Below are 26,052 nucleotides of genomic sequence, written 5' to 3'. Positions count from 1 at the left end.
AAGGGAACTCTGGTATATTTATCGAGAGCCACAAGTTGGCCACCCCTGCTCTAATCTAAATTAAACTGAATGTCACATGCGCTGCTTTCCCACTTTTTTAAATCTGAAAAATGCATCCTAAACATAAATCACTTTCGTTTAGGAGATCCAACGAACGTGGGGAACGATTTTTGTGCCCAAATGTATGACTAAACTTGCAAACTATGTATTTCGACATCTTGGCGTGCGTTGGGGAGGGGGGACAGGAAACTAGTATCACATAATGAAGCATTCTATATTCATTCACTGTAGCTTAGAACTTCAGTTAAAAGCGACTGTATTTCACACATAGCGTGCCGTGGCCAATGCACTTTTGAACTATTAGTTTAGGTAACAGGATATATACCACCCATAATGCTGTATTGCTTAGGAGACAAATAGCACAACAGAAGCAAAAATATTTTACAGTAACATTTAATATTGCAAGAAATACAGCATCATTCAATGATTCACTCACAACATAACGTACATGAAAATGACAAAATATATTTACAGCAAAGCAATAACAATGTCAATCCTTAAAAATCAAATACATTCTCTTTGTAAAAACAATACCATTTTGAACAAAAAGTTAAAATTAGAAATAGAATATTGATATTATGTATGCAAATCCATATTTTCCTTTTAGTTCAATCCTTTTAAGCAGGAAGGGGCTTCTACTTCCAGGTTAATAGATGTTAACAAATAATCACTATTTATTAAGTAACTAATTAAAATTAATTTATTTTTACCCAAAAATGTGGTAGATTGAATCTGGTTTTCAAATTTTAAGGTTAAAAAACTTTTCATAAAATTTCTTTATGAAGAGTCTATGTCCAAAATCCAAACATTTAAAGCTATTAATAACAGAGAAGGAAAAAAAAAAAAGATTCTCAACTTTAAAATCTGATCAGAAATAATTAAGGAAATCGATAAATAAAGCATAAAAAGAAACATTTAAAAACATTAGTTACTTGATAAATAAGGATAGTGCACTTGTACAACTTTTTATAAATTAACAAGGAAACAGAATCTCCTTTTCCTGAAGAGGACCCTTAACCAATTTAATGAGTCTGAGATCAGGTGTATACATGTTGAACAAAATCGCTATTGCACCTAATTACAAAAAGAATATTATTTGGATGTATGCTTCCTTTTATTGACAGAACAGCTACATTGCAGGGGGTGGGAGACCTCACAGTCCGAAACCAGTCACATATGTTAGCTGGATAATGTGCGTTTATTTGCAGAGAAACTGCATAAACAAGCTGGTCCAATACTGGCTCTTCGTTCCAAAAAGTCCCCGCTTTCGACCAGTATTGCATCCTATTTTTTGGAAATAATTTTCACAAATATATTTTTGAGAATATTTTTATGGAAATCTCTTTAGAGATGAACCAAAAAATTTTTTAAAATAAATAATGCAATCTTTACCAGATTTTTCTTAATATTTATAAGAGGGCTTCTAGTCCCGAGTTCGAAATGCACGCAAGTCATTGCTCAATTTTAATTCCCTGCACTAGTCTTCTAAAATAAAACTCCTTGCTAAATTGGTTAAAGGCATACTGAATATTATCAGTCAAACTGGATCTTTGGATTAACACTCAGCCAGAATAAACATTTATGGTGGTTTTTATGTCTTCACACACATAAACAAGTAAGGATCAACATCAAATGCACATAGTATTCCAATTAATTTTTTCTGTTAAAATTAACATTTTCATCATCAACATTGTTAACATTTTCCAAGTACAATAGATCATATAGATATAACAATCACATACTTTATAATTTTTGTATTCAATTTTGATAACAATAGGATTGGAATTCTATGGAAATCGTATTTAACATCTCAAAGCTAAATTTTGTTATGCAAAATCTAAATACATATGCACCCAGTGATAAGCCTTTGTGAATAAAAAGTTACATAATGCTTGCAGAAAATATGGGCAGTAATCAACACTTCGTGAAAGACATACATAAAATAATGTTGCATTGAAAAAACATACATTTGACTGCAGCTTCTTTGCAAGATCTGTCCTCACATGTTAAGTTCGAGTTAAAATCAATAAATCACAGTTAGGCCAGATTGTTATAATTAAAGATCATGTACCTTAATTAACCATTATTAAAATGGGCAACAGTGCATTATTTCTGAAAGTGGAATAAGTCCATATGGAAAGTGATAAGAGGGTCTTAAGGATCATTGTTTGAATTAATTTAAACAATATTGGAAAGATAAATTTGGGTGATGTTTTTAACACTAATTTGATGAAATCTAAAAATGCAACAATGAGTATTAAGATAAATAATGACATTTTATTTCCAAATTGATTTATTTCGCTTTCAAAAATATTCACAATATCATGAAATGAAAAGTTCTCTTCAAAATTTAAAACAAAATTGAACAAGTCTTTCAAAGAACAAAATTATAGTTATTGCTGTAGATTTTTAACTCAACCAAAGATAAAGCTAAAAACATCTTTGAACAAAATTTTATCAATAGGTACAAAATGAAGGCTTGAAAATTTAGTTTTAGGAAATAGCATCAACAACGCATATAAGAAATGTTATCAAAGCAATGTAATTTCTTTTTTTATTGTTACACTTTTGACATAATTAGCACCCTAAAATTTGAAAAGTAGCTGATATATCCACATTTAAAATGGCAGCAAGTAACTTTGATAGTTAAACTTTCCAGATATCCAATATACATATGTACAATATAAACAAATATATTTGCAAAACTAAACAGGTGAAATAAAATTTTTGAAAATCACTTATTTTATACATATTTATATGAACCGGGAGAGTTATATAAAAAAGAATTTATTGTTTTTAAAGTTTATGAAAATCAACATAAACTAACAGAGGCTGTCACGCAGACTCAATTAGAAAATGTGAATTAAAACTACCCAATACTTTAAGTAGTTTAAAAATTTTACAATTTTAAAAACAAATAAATTTTAAAATTAAATTAGCTATCTTACAAATATTATTATTACTGAGTTCATATTGAGAAAAATTTAAATTTTCAGAATTAACCTTCTGCATGTCGAAATCTTATTCTGGTTCACTCATTGTACCATACATAAGCTAAAGGTTAAACATTTCAAAACTTTGTTATGACTGAACACACAATATTGTGTATTGTAGATAAATTCTCTTTGACAAACTAATAATTAGAATTGAAACAAGTAAAATCATACTAAATAACCACTATTAAAAACTTAAGCAACCTTTGAGTAAACATTTACTCATACTTCACTGGTGAAAGTTTCATCATAAACAAATCCAGTTAATTATCAATACAAGGTCATGACCAGCAAGATTAAACCAGATTTATTTTTTTTCACAACCTTAAAATAAAAGAAATATGACAGCCTCAAATCTCGAGAAACAAATCTATTAAAATTTATTTGCTACCAAATAATCAGTTAAGAAAGACTTTAAAAACATAACATATTTCAAGTAACTTAACCAATCACATAATAAACATACATTTTAAAACAATGAAGGTGACATACACTTCTATACATTTATATGCATATCTACACTTTTATATTTTAGTACAAGTGAATGTACATGTCACTCTCCAAATTATAAGTACAAATGTTTTTATACAAATAAACTTTGTATAAAATTTTAATGGCAGCTTTGAAAATAAAGTGAAATAAACTGACTAAAATGTTTATTTACAGAAAACACAAATCTTCAGCGCAAGATTGCAAAACCCCTGTCGTCACTCTTTATTCTTTCAGATCGCCGTTTGTTGCTTTTGGTTTCTCTGCATAGTGAACAGATGAAGTCGTCAGGTATGTTGTTTTTTCTAACTTTGGCACAAGACATGTGAAGCCAATTTTGACAAATGGAACATTCAATCATTGGACGACCAGCAAAAGGCTTCATACAAGGGCAAGTGATAAGGTCCCACGAATCATCCTCTGAAAAGAGAAAACAAAATTGAGAAAATGTGTCAAAATCGCAGAATAAAATTTCATGCAATATACAGGGTTGCAAAATAGTTGCTTTTAGTAGCCTAAAACATGAAAATAGTAGCCAAAAACTAGGGAAATAGTTGCCTAAATATGACTAAAAGTTTCTTAATGACTTAATTGACATATACCATGATCCATTAAGTCAAGTTGGCGGCAAATATATATAGACAAGGTTGACTCAGCCCTTCATCCCTTTAGTGGGTTGATAAATGAGTACCAAGCATACTTGGGAACAAAACACTGGGGGTTCCGCATTCGGCTGACCATCTGCTCCGGCACCCCAGAGCCCAAGAAAACTGAGATGGGCACAGTAGGCCTTGACCCTCTATGAGCTGTCGCGCCACTGAGCTTAATTTATATATATATATATGAAAAGTGATTAATCAATTTCGAAATTCAAGCATCTTATAAATTTTTTTTAAATTTTTAAATCATGCAGAATTTTGTAGCAATAATCATTGAAAGGGCAATCGAGAAATGAAATAAACTTACAATGGAGTCTGTACAGATTGAACAAATTAAAAAGTGGAGACTCAAATTTGCAATTCAAAAATTTCAACATTTTCTATTTTTTTAAGTAAAAAAAGTTTAGTGTGTTCAGAAATTATCTAGTGGGGTGCAGATTTTCCACCCAATTTATACTTAAAAAAAAATTTTTTCCCCTAGGAGCTCAGAAAAGTGTCACAATAGTCTCCTTTTCCTGAAAATAGTTGCGTAATAATAGTTGAATTAGTTGGCAAAAATAGTTGAATTTTAGTCACCTGTGGCAACCCTGAATATAGCAAATTAACACAATAACAGTAATTTAACCAGTCTGATATGTGTTTTAATGTAACTTTTATCTCTCTTGACACTAAGTTTTGCATAGTTTAGTAAGTTTTAAATTCAAAACCACCTTATTGACAATACATTTTTCGATTTAATAGTGAGTAAATTTACAAGTTAGAAGAAACAGAAGATTGTATTATAATTAAGCCTCATTACAATTAACAGGAAAATCTAACTGATATGGGGACTGTAAATTGGAGACTGCAGAAACTATAACATTTATGCATTATAATAAAAAAATTGTATGATTTTCTAACAAACAAATATCTTAGAAGGTTTATTTTTAGGAAATTTATTGTGCACCTTTATAAAAACACCTGTTTTTATAATTAACTTACTAACATTTTTGCCAGCATTTATTAGAGTAACTTTGATTAAACATAGGATATGTTAAAAATATTTAACTACTAGCTATAAGGGTTCAATTTTTAATCACCCGATAACAATAAACACGATTTGTGTGCAGTGAGATTTATCTATATTTGTACTATCTCTTCAGTTTTGCGATTCTTACTACTTTGATTATGTTGAACAGAAAATTCATATAACAGTTTTAGAGTTCTTAATGTTATGATTATATCTGAAACCTCAAAATATAAAGTAACTCCTAGATCAAGTAAGAAGTCTCATCTATAGAATTCTTTCAGCCTCGATTATTCCCAAATGGACGGAATGCCCGAATTTCCAAAACTACTTGGAAAAAAAGAATCAATAGTTTACAATGATTCTTAATGCAGTTAAGTCGCACATAAATCGAGCAAATACTTGAAATCATGCCACAAGAATAAAAACCTAGTTCGGGCAAGAAGTAAAAATTTTTTTTTGGCAGGTCGGTGTAGAAACAGAGAAATGAAATCCGGGTATCCGGAACATCTATACTAAAAAGATTATGAAATATACTCACCATGTCCAACTGTTTCACTTTTCATGTCATCACTAGATAGATTGCCACTATTAAAACTGCTGTTGCTTTCATTTGAGAAACTATCATTAGTCCCATCTGAACCACTAGGAGAATAGGCACTGTCATTCATCTCCTGAAACAGTAGCAAGATACATTATTAACCCATTTTAAATACTAGAAGCATGTTCTTCAACAATTTTGGAATAAAATGTTTACTAAATCAAACCTTTTTTCTTTTTAAAACTAAACAAGTCACAAAATAAAAGCATTCAAATTATAAATGTAAAAAAATACACAGGAAATATTGCTTTTGAAAATCAATTTTCTTTTTTAAATGCAGCATGTACTTTGATCTCTCACAATTCAAATCTTTTCATTTTCTCAAAAGAATTATAAGTTTTAATCATATATAAAAGAATATAGCCCACAAGAAAATGTTTATGTCGCTTATATATGTCAAACTGTTAATAACCAATTCTAATTAAACATTTCGAGAATGAAAAATAGTGTAAAGGCACAAAAGCCGGATTAAGCTATGCAGCGCTAAACTCGATAGACGTTTTTAAAGTAACAAAATCAAAGCTCAAATATAAAAGGAAATAGAAATGAAGCAATAAACAAGAAATAGGAGAAAAGTAATCTTCAAAATACCCAAGCATCCCCAAAAGGGTTTTCTAGATCATTCCTAAAATGCGATCAACCAATTTTTAAAATTAAGAAAACAGATCTAAGATTTACAAATCCTTAGGGACAAATTTCCAGAATTTTTGAACAAAATTAGAATAAAAACTTCTGTATATATAAATAATAGTAATTTTATTAAATTAAATAATGAAACGAAGACAAAAAAGAGGGACTTCTAAGCTAAATTTTATTTAACAATACTTGGAAAAAAAGATCAAATTTGAAAATATTTATAGACTCGATAGTATGAAAAACTAGGGCGTGGATGATCACTTTAAAATTTACCTTAAAATAATAATAATATATAATAAAAACCTTTTCAATTAGATTATATATAGAATAACCCTATTTAGCTAAATAACTTGACCTTTTTAGTTTTTTAAAAAAAAATGTAGATACATAGGTTAGGATTTTGGCTTTACCATTGCAATCTATATAAAAAAAATATCTAACCAATAGAATAATTATCGTAAAATATAGAAATATAATAGAAACAAATAATCAGTAAAAATTAAATACTTCTAGTAAAAATGAAAAAACAAAAAAGAAGACGAATCAGTTATCTACACACTGTATATAAACATCTTTGTCTTAACTTAAGACAATTACATGATGTAAGTACAAGTTGAAAATTATTATTAAAATAGATTATGACACCAAATATTTAATTGTACTAACTTGTGCAAGTATTACGTGATGGTAGGATGGAAGCAGCAATCGTCTAAATGCTGATTCCAAAGTTAGTCTGAAAATTAACTTCAAAAACAGAAATATATACAATAAACAGCTCTTTATAAAGGATCGAAAAAAAAATAGTTCAATGTACCCATAAAGCACTACCATCTAAATTTAATAAAATTGGGAAGGGAAAAAATATGAACAATAAAATCGAACAATATTTAGATGATAAACTAAGAGAAGAACTATAAATATCAAAATACATAAATAAAAAAAAAAAATCGAACTATAAAATTATAAGATGATCACTGCCTTAGATACAATAGTGAGCACCTTAGATTGGTAAGAATGAAGAATAATTCCTTACAGTTTAATCATAATTCTTTATAATTTTTCAACCAATAATGAGTGAATTAATATAACATTTATGTACTTCGTTTAATAAATAAATTTTATGCTTCCTTATCAATTTTGTTTTACAGGTTAATTAAAAAAAATGTTTAATCAGCAATGACCACTTTTTTAATAATTTCTTTTATAGCAAATGAAACATAAAATGTAACACCTGTAAGCCAATTTAATAATATAAAAAAAAATCTGAATAAATTTTTTACATCAGTAGTTTCCTAATAATAAAAAATATCAGAAATAAAAAAACATATCAATGCCTTGAAATTCATTTTTATTTCAGAGTAATTACATTTTATATCTTAATCAAATACCTTCTGCAAATCAGCATTACTTTATATTATAATTTTGTAATCGAAGAGCTGAAAAGTCTATAAAAGTTTTAAGTGGATGAAGGTTATAAGTTCATACATAGCTCTTTTTGTGTATGAAGTTATATTTCACCCATATTTCTTGATCTCAAAGCTTCCAATAGTTGAAATCAATAAATCAAATTTAAACTGGTATTATTACAGCACTCTTGGCATTTTAGCATGCTGTTAAAAGAGAGGTTTTCCAAAGTTTATAAACAGAAATGTATTTCTAACCTTCATCCACTGAAATATCCAAAATTTAATGACTTGCCAAATAAATCAACATAGCATAGTTAAATAGCACTAAATCGAAATTTTTCCTGAAAACTGACCCCCCCCCCAAAAGAAAAAAAAAATGCAGCTAAGGATAAGAATCTTTCTTCACTCTCGTTATTGAAACATTTTGATATTAATTTAGGCCGCCAATATATTTTTCATTAGTGATTTCCTTCAGAACTTTCATCCACACAGCACAATTGACCTATCGAAATATTTCAATATTCATTAGACACTGCTAATATATTTTTCATTAGTGGTTTCTTTTCAAACCATTAAAAACCTTCATCCACTTATTAATATTCATTTAGATATCACTAATATATTGTTTCTTAAAATTAAAAATAGATAAAGAGCTGCGTCATTCATTGTAAAGATGTAACCAACTATTTGCTAAAAATGCACCAAAGAATCAAAACTACTTACTTTTCACCAACAACATTTTAAAGCACTACTATTTTAACATTTGACAGTAAGAACACACATTAGAGTATTTTTACACTGTTTGAATTAAGTATTTGAATCACCAAATTACAGAACGTGTACACACCATATCCTTTGAGGGCCAACCATGAAAAGCTCTGAGGCAGTCAGGGCTCCATGGAAATGCTGTTTAATGTAAAGAAACAATTAACAGAATGCAAAAACAGGAGCAACAGTCAATGCCTATCTCATGTAACGTATCAATAATTGGTGCACATAATTATAAAAGATTTGCAAATCAAAACAGATGAGTAAATTGTAGGAAAAAATAAAATGCATAAGTTTGGATGCATATATGAATATCAAATTTAAACAGTTTAATAATCACAAACAACAACATTTCTATTTTTATCAGACATGAAAGAAAGAAAGAAAAAAAAAACCATGTTATTATTAACAAAGCATGGTTTTCACTACAGCGCGAGAACCTAACATTTTTTTTTCTCGCAATAAAAAATTATTAATGTGAGAAGTTCGTGCACTCTATTAATCAATTTCAAAATGCATGAACTTTAGAAAAAATTTAGTCTTTTGCCATTTTGAATAAAATCCGTTTCACTTTACTTCTTTGATCTTTTATTATTTTGAACATTGGTTCTTGTTATCTAGCTTCCCTATTTATCAGTATTGTTCAGAACAGGTGCGAACAGCAGAACACCCCCCGAACCACGGAATACCTTTCTCTGCAACCACGTGTTCATCGTAGGTAAGGTTTCTTCATGCAAGCCATTTACATTTTTTGTGCATGAATGTAAGATAGGCAAATACCTTGCTAAGGCGACATCTTCTACCCCGTAACAGATAAATGAAAAATGAAACAAATGTCGGTAGAAATCGTCAAAACAAAACAAATACGGATATTTTTCAGCCAAATAAATATAATAGCTGATGAAAAAGTAGAAATAGAACATTTTCCACATGATGCAGCAAAAATATTCAATTAGAAGATGTGAAAAATGTATTATAATTAAAGAAATAATTTTTTTCCAAGTCTATTAGTGTTGTTTTAATCTTTAGAAATCTCACCCTGTATTTGAGAAAAGGTGAGAAATTCTCTCCCATTTTTTTTTTTATCTGTAATGAATACACTGCAAAGGCTCATTACAATAACTACAAGATTTTTTTTTAAGAACTTAACTTTTTTTCATGAGCTTAAGGAGGAATGGAATTGGATTTCTATTTGGAATTGGAAATATTTCTTGGAATGAAATTGATCCCTGATGGGTGTAAAATAAATAAATAATGGAAACATAAATCTAATAATATAGGGCCTAGCACCTACAAGTAGGTACTGCCATGCTTACTTTTTTATATGTATCACATGACATTTACCTAAGGAGATATTAAAATGTTCCCAATTAAACAAAGGGGGCAGTTAAGGGATGTAAATCTAATAGTAATCTGATGGTCCGTTCCAGAGCTCTATGCTTAGATGTGCTTGTAGCTCTCATAGATTAAGAGTGATAAAACCGGAGATAGATTTTTAGAAGCACTTAGAGCATCTATTCAGTATCAAATAACCAATTTTATATAAATATTGGTGCTGCATAATTAACTTCAGTATAAGTCGGCATAAATAGCCATGAAAAGTATGAAAATTCGCAGACACTTGAAATTCCTATCATTCAATTCGACAAACATAAAACAGCACTATTATGTTCGATTTCTTCAGCTTTACTGTTTATAATGTAAATATTATAGGTCTGCTAAGTTTAAGTTATCAGTGTAATAGTTATCATGGTAGGCAAATAGTAATCAAAGTAAAAAGTTATCATTGATTATTTAATTATTTCTTTATCATATTTATTCTAAAAGCAATTCATGTCTTTAGCCTTTCTTATTCATGTACTTTTCTCATAAAAGGACAACTTGTGTAAATGGGCAATTTTTCAGACCCAAGATACATTAACCAAGGTTTCACTAATTCTTAACTCTAGTAATAATTTTTTTAAGAGTATATTTTTAAAAAGAAAACTTTTGCTAGGATAAGGGACAAATCAACTGTTATCTTGGAAAGTCAAGAATGATAAAATTAAATGGCCTTTTTTTCTTTCTTTTCTTTTATAGTCTGATTTTTTTTAAAAAAAAAGTTAATAGCTTTTCTTATTATTTTAAAGAGAGCAAAAACTTACATCAGCTGGTAATTTATACTTTTCATATTTTAAAATCACATCACAGAACATCAGAAATTGGTTGGTCTGTTGATTTTTGCAAGTATCCTCCTACAAATAAAACACACGAAAGATTAAAAAAATTATTTGATACAAGCCTACTGCAACTAAACTTTCTGAATGCAACAAATTAGAGATGATAAAATTAAATATTCAGTTTTTCAAATAAATATCACCAATAGCCCTTATTTGATGGACAATCAAAACTTTCATTTAAGCTTATTTAGCACTATATGTTTAATTTGAAGTTAGACTGAATCACTAGAAATGTAATAATTAAATTTAAAACACAACTTTTTAGCAATAGCTCAAACTAACCAAAAATAAAATATCCATTTTCCCCATGACGGAACTTTTATAATTTTAAGAAGAAAAAAACTGAGTTCAACTAAAAGTGTGATAAAAACATCTTTTTTTCTGAGAGAACCCCTCTTGCCAATCGAAAATTTAACTAACATGATATCAAGAATTGCAAAATTATATCTAGAACTGCATCATTGAGGTACAAATAATATTTGTATAAAAAATTTTAACACAAAAAAAGTTTTCGTAAATATCACATAACATTAAACAATCTGAAATCAATAAGTGATTTTTAATTTTGAATAAGTATAACCTTCTAAATTTTAACTTTTTCATTATAAGGTAAATTCTCAATTCTGGCAAGATAAATAGCAGTACATGTTTATTTAACATTATTATCATACTAAAAAAAAAATTAGTCCACTAGGATATATTAAATGAAAAAGTAGAAATTAAATATTATATATATATTAATCTCATTTTTTTACTTACAGCACTGTTAATCCACTTAGTTGAATCATGATCTGAAAAGATAAAATTATACAAGTAAATAAAAAGCAAATTAAAGAAAATATTTCAAAGAAAATAAATTATAAACTTAATATTCAAGAACATAATTACCTAAGTGAAATATTTTAAAGCAGAATATTTTTAAATTAAAAAATGGATTAATTGCACAAAATCAAGATTTAAATAAAATATTACTGTTAAAAACTGACTAAGTAATATATTCAGGTTTCCATTTGGGAAATTGAAAAGAGGTAACTTTTCAAAATCTCCCATATAATCACAAGATAATGTGATGCAAATTATAACGTATCTATTTAACTAATCGAACTTTTAGTTTTCCAAAGAGTTAGTTTACATTTATCATTAAATCAACATCTAAACACTAAATTCTTACACCAAGTTTAGTTAAGACAAAACAACTTTTTCTTTCTTATGATTATGAAATCAAATATTCATAGCCTTAATGAATTATTAAAATTTATTTCACTATATTGTATGTAGCAATTATTTAAACAAGCTATAAGCATAAAGGGAATCTTAAGTTAGTTCTCTTAAATAAATAGCACATTGAAATACCAATATTTCAGATAAAATTGAAAAATATTAAAAGTAAGGAAAAGGTGGAAAAAAAACCCCTTCTAAAATACATATTCAATGGATAAAAATACAATATCAATACAGATTTCAATATTTAAAGAATTAATACAAAATAATACAAATTTACATTGATCCCTATTCAGAATCATATTAACCAATAATTTGTAAACCGATACAAAAAGAGGCTGCGTGGAAAATGAGTAAAAGACGTGACATTAACCTATGCGGCAATTTTCTGTTAGCCATTACTTTTAAAAAAAAGCACAGTTCATTATAGTTCAAGACAGTTACAAACAACTGTAGTACCACAGAATGTCTTGCTAATACTGTGCTGGATAATAACATCTTAAAATAATGAATGCATAAAATAATGAAGTGAACTGGGTGAAAAATATATATTTTTTATCTTTTTATCAAATGAAATAAGATAAAATAAAGTCTGAAATAAACATTTTGAAGGAAGACTTATTTTAATAAAAAGAAATAAAAGGTTATTTTCAAACTATTCATTGCGGCACACTATTTTTTTCTATTGCCCTTTTCTAATCGACACATTAGGTAAAATTAGAGCAAGAATTTGAAACTTCATTCTAAGAAAAGACATGCATGACATATTTTACACCCATGAAACTAAAATAAATCTGGAACGAAAAAAATAAATAGTTGTCCATATGATCTTCGTAGCAACACATGGTTCATGATTCTAAGCTTAAATATACTTTACAACATTACATACTATTTAAATCGGCCTTCATGACAAATGTATAAATTCCATGTACACGTAAAAGATATACTTGTAAGAAGCAGTTCTAAAATATTCTACGTTTTACACTACTATTAAGTAACAATTAGATGTATTTTTTTATTCAAAAATAAGAGGCAGCAAAAAAACAGATAAATCTCTTACAGTTAATCAAGACAGATCATATTAAAATTCATATATGCAACAAAAAGTTTGTTTAGTTTAATACTAATTTAAGCTTCAAAAAGGAAGCTATCATTTATTAAATCATATTAGAACATACATGGAGATGACAGCTTATAATAAATATTCAGATAATATTAAGCTGCAAAAAAAATTGTTTTTCATAATTATTTACCTGACCTAACCATTTCCAAAATATGTAATAAAGAAGTTTTCACAAGTATTTTTAAATGCAAGAAAATTTCTAAAACTATTACAAGGAGGGTGTGTTTAAAAGATAAATATGAGATAGCTAAAAACAGATGTAACTTTTATAGTTTTGCACTTAGAAGCTTAATTAGGAAGACACCTAAATATTTAGGAAGAAAATATAAAGAAGTAAACTAATTAAGGGAGGACTCTTATAGCTTAAACAAGAAGTAGCAGGAAAAAGAAACATGCTTTATAATAAATCAACAAAAACAATATTAAAATGTTAGTGTAGAAAAGAAAAATATTTATTCTTTATAATTTCTAAGCATCGATATTAGTTTTGAAAGATAACAAAATATGAAAGATCAAGTAAGTTATATACCTATGTAAGAATACAGCAAGAGTTAAAAATGAGATGCAATAATACAGCTAAATTACTAACATATACAATAGTTATTTTAAAATTTTGATAAGTGATAAAATAATTTAAGGATTAAACTCCTATCACGCAATTTATTAAGTTTAATTTAAATCTACAAAAGCTCAAGAAATTAAAGCTTTACAAAAGTTAAGAGGATAAATATATTATGCTAAAGCGAAGATGTTCAATTGTATCTTATCAACCAACACGATCTGTTGATGTTTGTTCTGTTCTTCATTTTATATGCTAGATAATCAGAGTGTCAGATGTTCTACTTTTCTTAGGTATGTTATTTTTATAATATTAGACGACAGAGCTTTTTTCACAAAACTGCAATGTGAAATAGAAGATGCACAGGTAACAAGAAATAATAAACTCCCGTTTAGCATCTTCATAAACAACTTTCAAATGATACGAAAACGAATGAAAGCTACAACGCTAACCTATAACGAATAAGAATTTTTCATTAAATTACATTTAAAAGAAGCGTCGTACTATATAACTGAAAGAACATGGAAAAATAAAAAGCTTTAGCAGTTTTAAAACAAAATACGCGTAAATACAAGCGAAAAAGAAGCTTGGCCAAAATGGCAGCTTTTCATCACGTAATATGGAGGAAAGAAAACAATCCAACTATCCTCCGAGGCATTTATTGACATAGAAAGATCGTTGGTAAAAATAGGCTATTATAACTTTTAAGGGGGAGATAGAACAACTGTTTTCGATACATCATTTTTAAAGAAATTAATTAAAACATTGATTTCACAAAACTGATTGTCAAATTAGAATAAAACTAAAATGAATCGGAATATTTTACAAACCTTAAATTAATATCCTAAAATCAATTAACCAGCTTTATTCTATTACCAATAGTTTCTAAAAATTAAGTTTCAAAGGAATAGTAAAAACAAATTACTTACTTTGAAATATGTCACCATTCATTTTGATATGACGCTTGATGTAAATCATAAAATATCACTAAAAGACCCTCAATAAAATATTTTCAAATTCCAATTTTACTATAGAATATAATAGATGATGCAATTATTTTATACTTATAGTAAAATATGCAAAAACAATGCTAAAAAACGTATGTGACCCAACGAAAGATTACACCTCAAGAAAAGTCACTCTGCACAGCAACAACTGCTTCTTCTTACCACAAGTACTCTTAACATAAATGAGTTAAATCAGCGAATGAAAATCGATCGCATCTAAAAGCAGTTGCCAGATTTCATATTTCTCATATAAGTTTCATTTAAAAAAGGTCGTTCTCACTGCTTAAACTTCCATTTCAGCGTGAGCTGATGTTTAAAAACTACACATAAAAAGAACTGCTTGCGCATGCGCTAGTCACATATGCGCGAATTTCAATGCGTAAATTAAAGGCAGTAAAAATGCTCTCCAGAAACTTAATGTTATCGAAAAGGAAAGAAAAAAGATATTTTGATCATTCAATTTTAATTAAAAACGTTTCTACAACACTACTGTTATGTTTTGTAGATTATATGAGGTAATTAATTGAAAAATTAATCGAAAAAGCCAGTGAATTTTAGCATCACTGTAACTGGTTCTGTTTATTCATCAACAAACAAACAAGAAACTGCTGTAGTGATCATAAAGCTCTATTAATTGGTGAAAAAAAATTGTATTTTATCTAATTTTTTCAATCAATGCAATAAATTCTGAATATAACAATTGTCTTAGCTGTTTGAAAAACATCTGCTCCAAAGAATATTCTATTGAACTTTAAACATCAAGTTAAAATATAATTTTTAGCGAGTGCTCTAATGGGTGAGGTAATCAGAAAACGAAAACAACTGACACTTAGTGAAAAATTAACGTTTTTAGAACGAATTGATACTGGAAAGAGGCTAACAGCCGTAGCTCGTGAGTTTGGTATTTCAAACTCTACAGCCAGCGGAATCGTAAAAGAACGATCTAAAATAAGGATGTCTCACGAACATTATAAGTTAAACGGTAATCGTAAAAGATTGCGTCTTAGTTTATACACAGATATCGATGAAGCTGTGTACATGTGGTTTAAGCAAATGAGAGCAAAAAATACGCCGGTAAATGGACCTTTAATTCAACAGAAAGCTCGTGAATTCGGGCAGTTATTAGGTCACAAAAATTTCGAAGGAAGCAGCGGTTGGCTTTCACGTTTTAGGGATCGACATGATATGTCTGTGGAAGCTATGAGGGGTCCTGAAAATAGTGCATACGATATGTCACATATTGGAATGACAGACGAAGAAATAGTTTCGTGTATTGCGCATAACAAAAGTTCTAATTGTAGTAAACAGGAATCGGAATACATAGTTGCTGATGTAGATTTACCACAATTAAAAAATGAAGATATTGAAACACCTCTGTACGATCAGATATGTGGAGAAGGACAATCTGGTGAATCATCTAATAATAATAATAATGAACTTGTGAATTGTGAATCAGCCAGCAATGGTCATGAATTCATGAGTTATTGTGATAGTACAGATGAAGTTAGTTTATCACACAAGTTTTGTGAAACCTCATTGTCACCCATAAAACTTTCTGAAGCAGTTTCTCTTGCTCAAAACTTGACTTGTTTTTTCAAGCAACAAACTGATATTCCTAAAAATATTTGGGATTCCTTGCAGAATATAAATAAATTTATTGTAGGCGATTTATCTGAAAGATTAAAGCAGAGAAAAATTACAGATTTTTTCAATAAACTTAATGAAAGTTAATCAATAAAGGTATACGTTGATTGGTATAAATTTTATAAATTGTACATAATTTTGTATAAATTAAATGAGAATGTTTGGAACCTTAAGTATTTAATTCAACTTCAACTTATAGAGTTGAAGAAGCACTACAAAGTTTTCTTATTAACCATGAATATAAATTATTAACAGTATAATGCTAAATATCTATATTATCAGTGGCAGTAAAGTAAGGAATAATGTGAGCCTAAATTTTACACCATGACACTTATTTATAAGAGTTGTATTAAATTTTTGTGTGGGTCTCCTTTTATTGATTATTGGGGGAGAGTTCCGTATTGTGATATGTGACAGAATGATTGTTAAGTCTTGGCAACTTCCGGGCAGTGCCCGTGAGAAACTAAAAAAAACTTCATAGAAAGGACCAACACGAAAGGTATAACTCGTAACGTAACCACCCCCTAGCAAACATCTACATGTTTTGTTTTTTTTTAAATTTGCAAGTTTAAAATCTATTTGGCACCTTGGCTATTGTAGTTGGCGCAACTGGTCACGATACGGAAATATCCCTGATTATTGTTTTTCTGTTTTAATAAGAATACATTTGTTAATTTTATTTTGTTTATTGATCTTTAAGGTTTCTGACTTTCTCAATAATTAAATTGAATTCGAATAAAAAATAATATAATTTCAAAAAGAATTATTTCTATGTTCAAGCAAATAAGTCGGTAACAATTCTCAAACAGTAATGACTCATTATTTAAGTAGGGATTGTTTTTAACTCAATTCAAATTTTGCTCTCTTATACAATATGTAAAGCTTGGAAAAATCTTATGAATGATAATATTGAGTGTAAACTGAAATCATAATTTTAATAAGAAGAACTTCTATGATCGAAGAAGATTTTTTATTTTTGCTTAATTTTCAGTCTGAAAGAAATATTTAAAATATTGATAAAAGAATTATTATTAAACTGTTCACACTTTGCTTGTTTTAACGTGACGTGAGTGGTACATCAGAGGCTTAAAGTAGCTTGGGCTAACTGTACATAGAGTTGCACATTTAAGATGTTTTTAAGATATTTATAGCGAAACATATTTTCATATTTCAACTATTTACATATCAGAGATGCACACAGCATTTCAGTTTTGTAAGTCTATCTGCTTTGTTGATAACAAGATAATATTAAGTAAAGTTAAGCATTCCACAACATCCTGTAGTGAGCCAGGAGGGCAAGGCTCCACATTTTTGTGACCAACTGCATGATTATCGCAGTGTGATCAGCACTGCACACAGTCAGCCTTTAGTAGCATTGTAGTAATTTCAATAATTATTAATATAAATATTCTAGAAACTTGACATTTAAAACTAAACCAATGATACACAAAGTTTGTTACTGATTGAAATTTCAAAAAGATCAAAATAAAACATGTAATTCAACTCAGATTCAACTAATACTACTTAGATTCATTTGTTTGAATTAAAAGAATTGAAGAATATTTATCAAAAAATTCAATGCTAACCTAAGAATACTGTGCTATCTCAGAATGCTAGAAGAGTGCCTAACTATTGAAAAGTTCCCAAATTATTTGTTTTAAATTATATGATTCCTTTAACTACTGTCAAGGTAAAGATTTAATGAAATAATTATTTGTACTTTAATTAGCTTTTATTATTATAAGCAAATGAGCTTTTAAAATACATTTTTTATATATTTTATTTAAAAGAAATAAGAGTTCAATATCTTTACCCTTAGTAACTTTCCGGTATACTTTGGATATATCCTTTAGGAGAGGGTATACCTTGAATATACCATTTCAACCATGAGTAAAGGAAAACTTCTCAATAACCCTAATATAAACGCTAAGAATTGTATTTGTATTTTGTATTTTTTGTACTATTTTGTATTAAGCCTATTCTGCCTCTTTAGCCAAGGCATTGAGAATAAGGTTTTAATAAAGATATCTCCTGGAAAACAAAATGGACTGGGTTGGGTACTTGTACCTAAATGGGCATTTTCTGTTTTTGGAAAGCATTTGCTTAGCTTTTGAGTTGCATACAAAAGTTTATAAAAGGCTTTAATTACTCTTTAATTCTACTAAATATTAATAAAAGTATATATTTTTTTGTTTTAAAATAGTAATAAATTGAAACATTTAGAAAGAAAAATTAACCAATATATAAATTAAAAGAAACCTTTAATCTTTTGAAAATTATTTAGCAAATATTAATTGAACAAAAAATTATAAATTTCTTAAATGAATATTATGACAAATATAGTGTTAATTTTAAATAATATTAAAATATTATAATACTTTTAAAAATATGTTATTTTGAACAAGTATTTTTAATGATTGCCTTATGACTGATATATAAAGATGCTAAAACGGAATGGTAATTTTCAGTCTTTATTTTATCAAATCCAATCTACGAGGCTGGTCCATAAAATAAAGTTCCCAACAAATTTCACAATGAAAAACATGTTTATTGGCATTGAATAATACATGTTTGGAAAGTTTAGACTTCCCTCTATTTTTCGACATAATCGCAGTTTAAATCAATGCATTTTTGCATGCGGTGTACCGCTGCGAAGATAGCCTTCTTTCAGCTCTTCATCTGTTGTGAAATGCGTTCCTCCCAAGTGTTTCTTTAATTCAGGGAAGAGATGATAATCACTAAGAGGGCAAGTCTGGGCTGTAAGGAGGGTGTGTAACAGTATTCCATCTAAATCTGTTGATGAGATCAGTTGTGACACGGGTGTTGTTCTGATGGAGATGCACTCCATTTGTGAGCATGCCTCTCCTCTTGTTATGAATCGCATGCCGAAGGTTCTTCAATGTCTGACAGTAGCGATCCACACTTAATTGTTGTGCCGGTAGGCAGGAATTCGCACAACAACAACCCTTTCCTGTCCCAAAAGACACTCGCCCACCACTTTGCCGCCAGACAGAATTTGCTTAAACTTCTTCGGCGAGCCTGGATGTTTCCACTGTCAGGATTGTTCTTTTGTTTCCGGTGACATGTAGTGGACCGAAGTCTCGTCCCCAGTAACAGCAGAGTCCAAAAATTCCTTGCCATTAGTTTTGTAGGCATGAAGAAATTTGCGGGCCGCTTCCACATTTTGCTGTTTGTTGACATCCGTCAGCATTTTCGGGATACACCTTGGCATATCCTAAGCGGACTCAAAATGTTGTGAATGCAGGACTTGCTGACATCAGGGATCATCTCACTGAGGTCCCCAACCGTCACCCTTCGATCTTTCAGCATTGCTTCTTCCACTTTCGCAATTGCTTCGTCCTAAAACGATGGATGGCCAGAACGTTGTTCGTCATGGAATGTCCATCTTTGAATTCTCTGCACCATTTGCGCATACTCATACACCTTTCTGCGTACACCTCTCATAGTTGGGAATGAATGTCCACTGGAGGAAAGTTTTTTGTGCAAAAATCACAGAACGTAATTCGCACCTGGCATGAAAAACAAATGGAAGCTCTATCTTTCACTGCTACCAAGACAAGAATGAACATTGTAGACAGCTCGCCGGAAGGGAACTGGGAGAAAGGGAGCCAAGCTACACGCCAGTCTCGCCAAATTCCGCCGAACAGCGTCCACAGCTCCTTGGGAACCTTTTTTTATGGACAACCCTCGTATATTCATATTTCCGTTAACAAGCTTCTATTTTATTGTTCTTCACAGAAAAAGTAATTGCATTGCAGAGTTCAAAACTTTAATTCCTTGGTCAAATTAAAATAATACATACTTATAAAAGGACAATCTCTTTTCTTAAAATACAATATGAGTGAGAAAGGCATTATTTTTTTCAAAGGACTGGTTAGTCTGAAAGTTAAATAGTTTTACAATAAGGGCAAGAACAAAAAGAGCAGGTAGGGTGAAAAACTTGTATATAAATTAAATTTTTTCTTAACTTAGTTGACACAAATTGGTACAAAAATCTCTTTTAACTTCTAAACTATTAGTCCGATTGTCTCAGAATTGGTTTCATTCAATTCAGCATGTCATTTTAAAATTTTTTTAAGACTGAACTTCTTTTTTGACCAATTAACATTATAATGTTGTTTACTAGAATTTACACTGTCTGATTTCAAAATGTATCTCTCTATCAAAATAACTTATATTGAAGTCTTCTAGAAAAAAATTATTATTCCTCATTTTCTTAGTTTATTTTTTATAGCAAACAAAACAAAAGCAGCTATCATCGTACTATTTTTAAAACCAATCACTGAATAATATACCATAACTTTTTCTTGGAACCATTCATATCTCTATTTTCACTCCATCATTAATGTTTGATGTTCTAGCTCTATAAATTTCTTTTTTAATAAATAATCTTAATGTAACTTATACCAGCATTTCAAAATACCAAGGAAAAAACTGCTGTCCCAAGCAGATTCAGAAATTACAAATTTTGTTTATACAAGCAGAGATGTTGTGGTTCAGTCAATCTGCTTTTTGTAATGCAGTTTGAGGTTATTACTTACTTGATCATTTTGCAAGGAGTAGGAAAAAAAATATTTGTTTTATTTTTTTTAGAAATATTGGTTTTTTGAAAAATGTAACCAAAAAATTAGGCTGAGAGATATTAATTGAGGGACGGAATTCAGTCCACTGAATTTTTCCAAAGACTGAAGAGTGGCATCCATGCTAGAAGAAATTCAATTCTCCCCCACAAATCACCCTTATTTCCCACAAAAAAGAGAGGCACATACAGAGGATATTATTCAGGTATCTTTCATAACAAAACAAAGCTTTATATATATAATAATCTTTGGTATTAATTTTTTCTGAAGAAATATCCTTTTTTGCTGTAATTTCTGGATATAATCAAATGTTTTTAGATAGTCTTCATTGATTTTAATTGAAGCAATGAACCTGAAAGCATCCATTATATTTTCAACATTAAAATTTGTTATTAGAGGATATTTAAAATAAGATTCAATTCAAAATTTACATTAAGTTTAAAGAAAAAATGTTAATGCTCATAAAATAAAAAAATATTCAAAATAAATAAGAAATAAGCCAAAAAAAAAAAACACTTATAAAGGAAAAAATGAACAAAAAATGCATTTATTATCAACATCTGAGCCCTGTTAATAAATTGAAGTTAGTTTAATCATTTTTAAATTGATTGCAAACTAAGAAACTTATTAATTATATATTTTATTGCCAGAAAATATTAATGTGTACCGATGAAATGATTTTGATATTTTTTTGTAATGCATGATTTTCATTGTTACTGCTAAGGCATGACTGAATGTTTTACTAAAGAATTGATCCATTTGTTCCTTTGCTTATTTAGTTATTTTAATTTGTGTTAATGGGAAAAATCAAAATAAAGTTTCAGGAAATCGTTACATAGCTTTGTTATATGGTATGGTTTTATATTAGTTTTTGTTTGAATGTATTTTAAAAGTTCCTGACTATATTTGTGATTTTTTTATAATAAAATTTATATACTGAAGATAGTTTTTTTTTCCTCATTATTTTAAATATCAATTATGTTCCATTCAAATATTGCACAAGAACCTAAAAGAGGAAGCGCAATGTTTACACAAGACTCTAAAATTCCTTTATTCTTAAATGCAAAAAAACAATAAATTTAAAAATGATGTGAAAAAATTAGTTTGAGAAAAGAAAAAGTTGGAAAACAATTTCTTTTTCACAAATTCAAAAACCACATTCAGCGCTAATGTTTTTAAGTTATTCATTTATATTTTATGCCTTACCTATCTGACTTAATTACTGAAAAAGTTTTAAAAATGTATATTAGTTATTGAACCTGTTATATATATACCCGGTTTTACCCCTGTTATATATTGAACCCGGTTTTACCCCCATGTAACCGGGTACACATGCTAACCCTAGAAATACTAGAACTGAAAAAGTAGCAAGCAAATATTTCTATTTTATAGACAATTTTAAAAAATTATGCATGTAATTTACATGTGATGTGGTCAAGGCCATACTCGAAGGGAGAGAGCCAATTGTCACAGGACAAAATTTCTTACAAAAAATATAATGCTTATTAATTGATTTTTTAGAAGGAAAATTGCAGATTTTTTTTATATCTAAATAAAAACTAAAATTTTGAAGAGTGTTAAAAAATTCTACAATACATGAAAAACAAGGCTTTTTGTGCTTTGAGAAAAGGGCACGTAAAACCTTTGTTCAGCCTTAGAGGTAGATGTCTTCTTCATTTGCTGCACTACAGCTTTCATGGGTCCAGCATAAACACACATCAAGGGGATACCCGGTCTTAACCTGAGAGCAGAATCAGAATGCTACTATTGGACAAAATCTTTATTGTTAGGTATGAATCTCTAGTAACCATATTCTAATTTGAATTAAACATAATTTTTATAACTTTAATGACCATTAAATAAGGCTAGCTTAAAAACAAGAGAACATTAGAAAGTTTACAAAGTAAAAAAAACTTATCAACACAGACACTGTGAATTATTCAACAACACACCTTGATTAGTAAAAAGTAATGCAGAGTTTGTCCTCAAGAACAAAATAAAATAAATATTTGTCAGAACTAGGAAATTATTTTGAAATAAAGACAATGTTATCAACATTGATAAATAAATTTAAATAAGAGTGACTGCAGATATTGGATCGCAGTATAGAATAGAACGGGCCTTTTTCTGTTTTAAGGACAATTTGAAAATAAATTATATGCAGTAGAGTGCCGATTATCCGAACTGCTCGGGACCGAACGTAGTTCGGATAATTGGACAGTTGTTTAAAATCTAGTTTAAATGATTATTATTTATACATTAACTTCCTTTAACACTTTTTCTAAGCTTAGGACTGGCAGTGCTATCTGAAATAGCTCTGGTGTATTTAAAAGTTGTTTTTTCAATTTTTAAATATTTTTTATTTATTTTTTTTACTTTTTCTCCATTTTGAATTATTTTTATCATGTTTCAGCTTTTTATAATTTTTTGTCATTTACTGATTTTACCACATTTTTCTTTATTTTCCACTGCAAAAGAAATCCTGAAAGACTTAAGTTTCAAAGAAGATGCTCTTTTTTGAGCAGCTATATCCCTTATTCTTTTTAAATAAATCAACTGAACTGGCATAATTTTGACGTTCTAGCCAATTCAATGCAATATCTAATGAATTGCATGCTTCTTTATGAGAAAATCCACTATCTTGATCACCTACTTCTTCATCTGAGGAGTTCCGATTTTCATTCAAAATTTCAGCAACAATTTCATCATAATTGAAAATACTGGATCGTTTTCAGTGTCTCGACACCAGTCTTCTATTTCTTCTGCTGTATAACCTGGCATCTTTTCATCCGAAAGATCTACTGGTTCAGAAACTTCAGTTTCATTTGTTTTTCTGTTAAAAATTTTATTCTAAGATTTAAGATTCCAAGCACTGTAATCACTAATCATTAACCATAAGTGACAATTACCCATTCCCCAATTGTAGAACTTCAGCACTTATCTATTCATAAACTCCTTCCACATTAAAACCATTGTAGACTGTCAAAATGAAGCTTGTATTCTTGGAAGATAATTTTTAGTTGAAGAGGGCTAAAGGGGTATGTTAGTTTCACTGTGTAATACATGTAAGCTACTATAAGTGAACTGCTAAAAAAAGGTTGTAAATTAAATGTATGTTCAGATGTATGATGTAGTGGATATTATTTATTCTTCTAAATTTATAAAAATTGTCGATAAGTTAAAAAGTATTCTAAACTTTAAAAAATAGTGAATTTGGACATAGTTCGGATAATTGGCCGTTCGGATAATCCGCGCTCTACTGTACAAAGAAAATATAGATAAAGCAAATAGCGAAACAAATATACTGTTCAGATATAATTATTCTCAAATTACATATCAGAATTTATTTACATTCGTAGATGGCATTGTTAATAAAAAAATTTGCCTTATATTTTAAAAAAAATAATAGTTAAAAATAAGAAAAATATCATTTTCAAAGCAAACAATCTGATATTGTTTGCTGTTTTAGCATATTTTCTCAGAATATATCTTTGAAATAAATCTATGGTGAATGCTCGCGAAAAAATGAAATTACAGTATAAGCCACACAGTAACTTTTAAAAATAAGATAGGCCACAAGGTATTACCTGGAAATTATAAAAAAATATTAATAGGAATTAAGAGAAAAATATGTTTAAAAAAACTGTCGAGAAATCGGTAACCGTAGCTGTTCACAAACGATGTCATGCCAGGAGTTTAGGGAGGGGCTTATGATATTGTGACAAGGGTAGGGGGGTGGCAAGTTGTGTGATATCAGAGATTTTGATTAAAATTAAATCTTTTAAAACTAGCAAATAAAATTTGTTTACATTTTTTTCCCTTTAAAATTATAAAAATGCAGTATACAAGAAAAAGTACATCAAAGTTGGCCATTTTAACACTGACTGAGATAGGAAATTTAATTTCTATGAGCAATAAGTGATAATTTCAAGAGTAAATACTTAATGAGAAATTTAAAAAAACTGATTACATTTTGTTAAAAATGTAATATCAAAATACAAATTGACATATAATAGGCATTTTTTTAAAAGGTTAAAACTTGAAAGATTAAACTTTGGATTTAAAAAAAAAATAGATACCAGTAGCAAAATCATTGCAAGTGAACAGAGCTAAAACAGTCTCAGAAGAAATTAAATTAATAAAAAATTGCCTGCACAGCTTAGTGGGAAAACATGCCAAATGGCATTTTTAGAACTTAAAAAACATTTAACATTTGTGTGTATAAAACCAAATTTTTTTTGTCAAGTCTTAAGTTTTTTTCTTTATTAAATGGGATAAGAGATTAAAAGTTTCATGCTATAACTTTATGTTTTAAAACCAATGCAACTAAATTCAAAAGAATGTCACTAGGAATCTGCTTTCACTAAGCTTTGCAATTAGCCTAATGGAATAAAATATCAGTAGAAATAAAAAAAGGAAACATAGCCAGAATTGAAAAATAAATTTAATTTAACAACATATACACATTTAATTGTACACTATACAAATGTTATGGCATTTTTTTTAAGAATAAATAAAACTTTTACTGTAGGAAAAAAAATTTGTTAAAGAATCAGTATAAAATCACAATTTCTTGTAGATTGTACAAGTTAGTTTAGACTTGTAATAAAATTGTCAACATTATATTACTTTAATATTCATATATGCTTAAATGAATCTTAATATTTATATATATTTAAACCCAACTTTTACTGTTGGAAAAAAAAGATTTTGTTAAAACAATTGGTATAAAATCACAGTTTGGTTTAGATTCTATGAGTTAGCTTTGACTTGTTATAAAATTACCAACATAGTATTACTTTCGATATTCATAAATATTTAAATCAAATAATTTACAAATAGCTTAAGCATATAATTTAACAAATTCAGTTAACAAAAAAGGTTTGATATATCTATCCATAACAAAACAATAACCTAAATTTTGCACATTCAATATAATTTATATATAATTCAATATAATTGCACATTCTACAAGTCATGGAATTCAAAATAATAAAGCAGATGTTTAAGAAAGATTTCAATCAAATTGTTTTTGTGTGCAATATGCATATATATTAAAC

General features: G+C 28.6%; 1 protein-coding gene across 1 annotated transcript; it reads right to left on the bottom strand.

Moving 5' to 3' along the window:
• Positions 1-437: 437 nt before the first annotated feature.
• LOC107455164 (PHD finger protein 23) lies at positions 438-14,948 on the bottom strand. Its single transcript, XM_016072636.3, has 5 exons — positions 14,670-14,948; positions 11,597-11,628; positions 10,763-10,852; positions 5,749-5,881; positions 438-3,962 (listed from the first exon to the last, which is right to left on the bottom strand). Exons 1-5 carry the CDS (start codon positions 14,716-14,718, stop codon positions 3,733-3,735), a joined length of 534 nt encoding a protein of 177 aa, XP_015928122.1. The 5' UTR covers positions 14,719-14,948; the 3' UTR covers positions 438-3,732.
• Between the last annotated feature and the right edge of the window lie 11,104 nt (positions 14,949-26,052).

Source organism: Parasteatoda tepidariorum, chromosome 10 (assembly GCF_043381705.1).
Source record: "Parasteatoda tepidariorum isolate YZ-2023 chromosome 10, CAS_Ptep_4.0, whole genome shotgun sequence".
In the NCBI taxonomy this organism is placed as follows: domain Eukaryota; kingdom Metazoa; phylum Arthropoda; class Arachnida; order Araneae; family Theridiidae; genus Parasteatoda; species Parasteatoda tepidariorum.
Note: the sequence above shows the minus strand (reverse complement) of the source record. Positions and strands in the feature narration are given on the sequence as shown.

What these genes read in the sequence shown, in the direction of transcription:
- LOC107455164 (XM_016072636.3), bottom strand. Translation starts at nt 14,718, where the DNA reads ATGATTTACATCAAGCGTCATATCAAAATGAATGGTGACATATTTCAA. An exon ending in AGTATAAATTACCAGCTGAT is followed by an intron (nt 5,882 to 10,762) that starts GTAAGTTTTTGC and finishes CTACTGTTTCAG; the next exon opens with GAGATGAATGACAGTGCCTA. An exon ending in AAGTGAAACAGTTGGACATG is followed by an intron (nt 3,963 to 5,748) that starts GTGAGTATATTT and finishes TTCTCTTTTCAG; the next exon opens with AGGATGATTCGTGGGACCTT.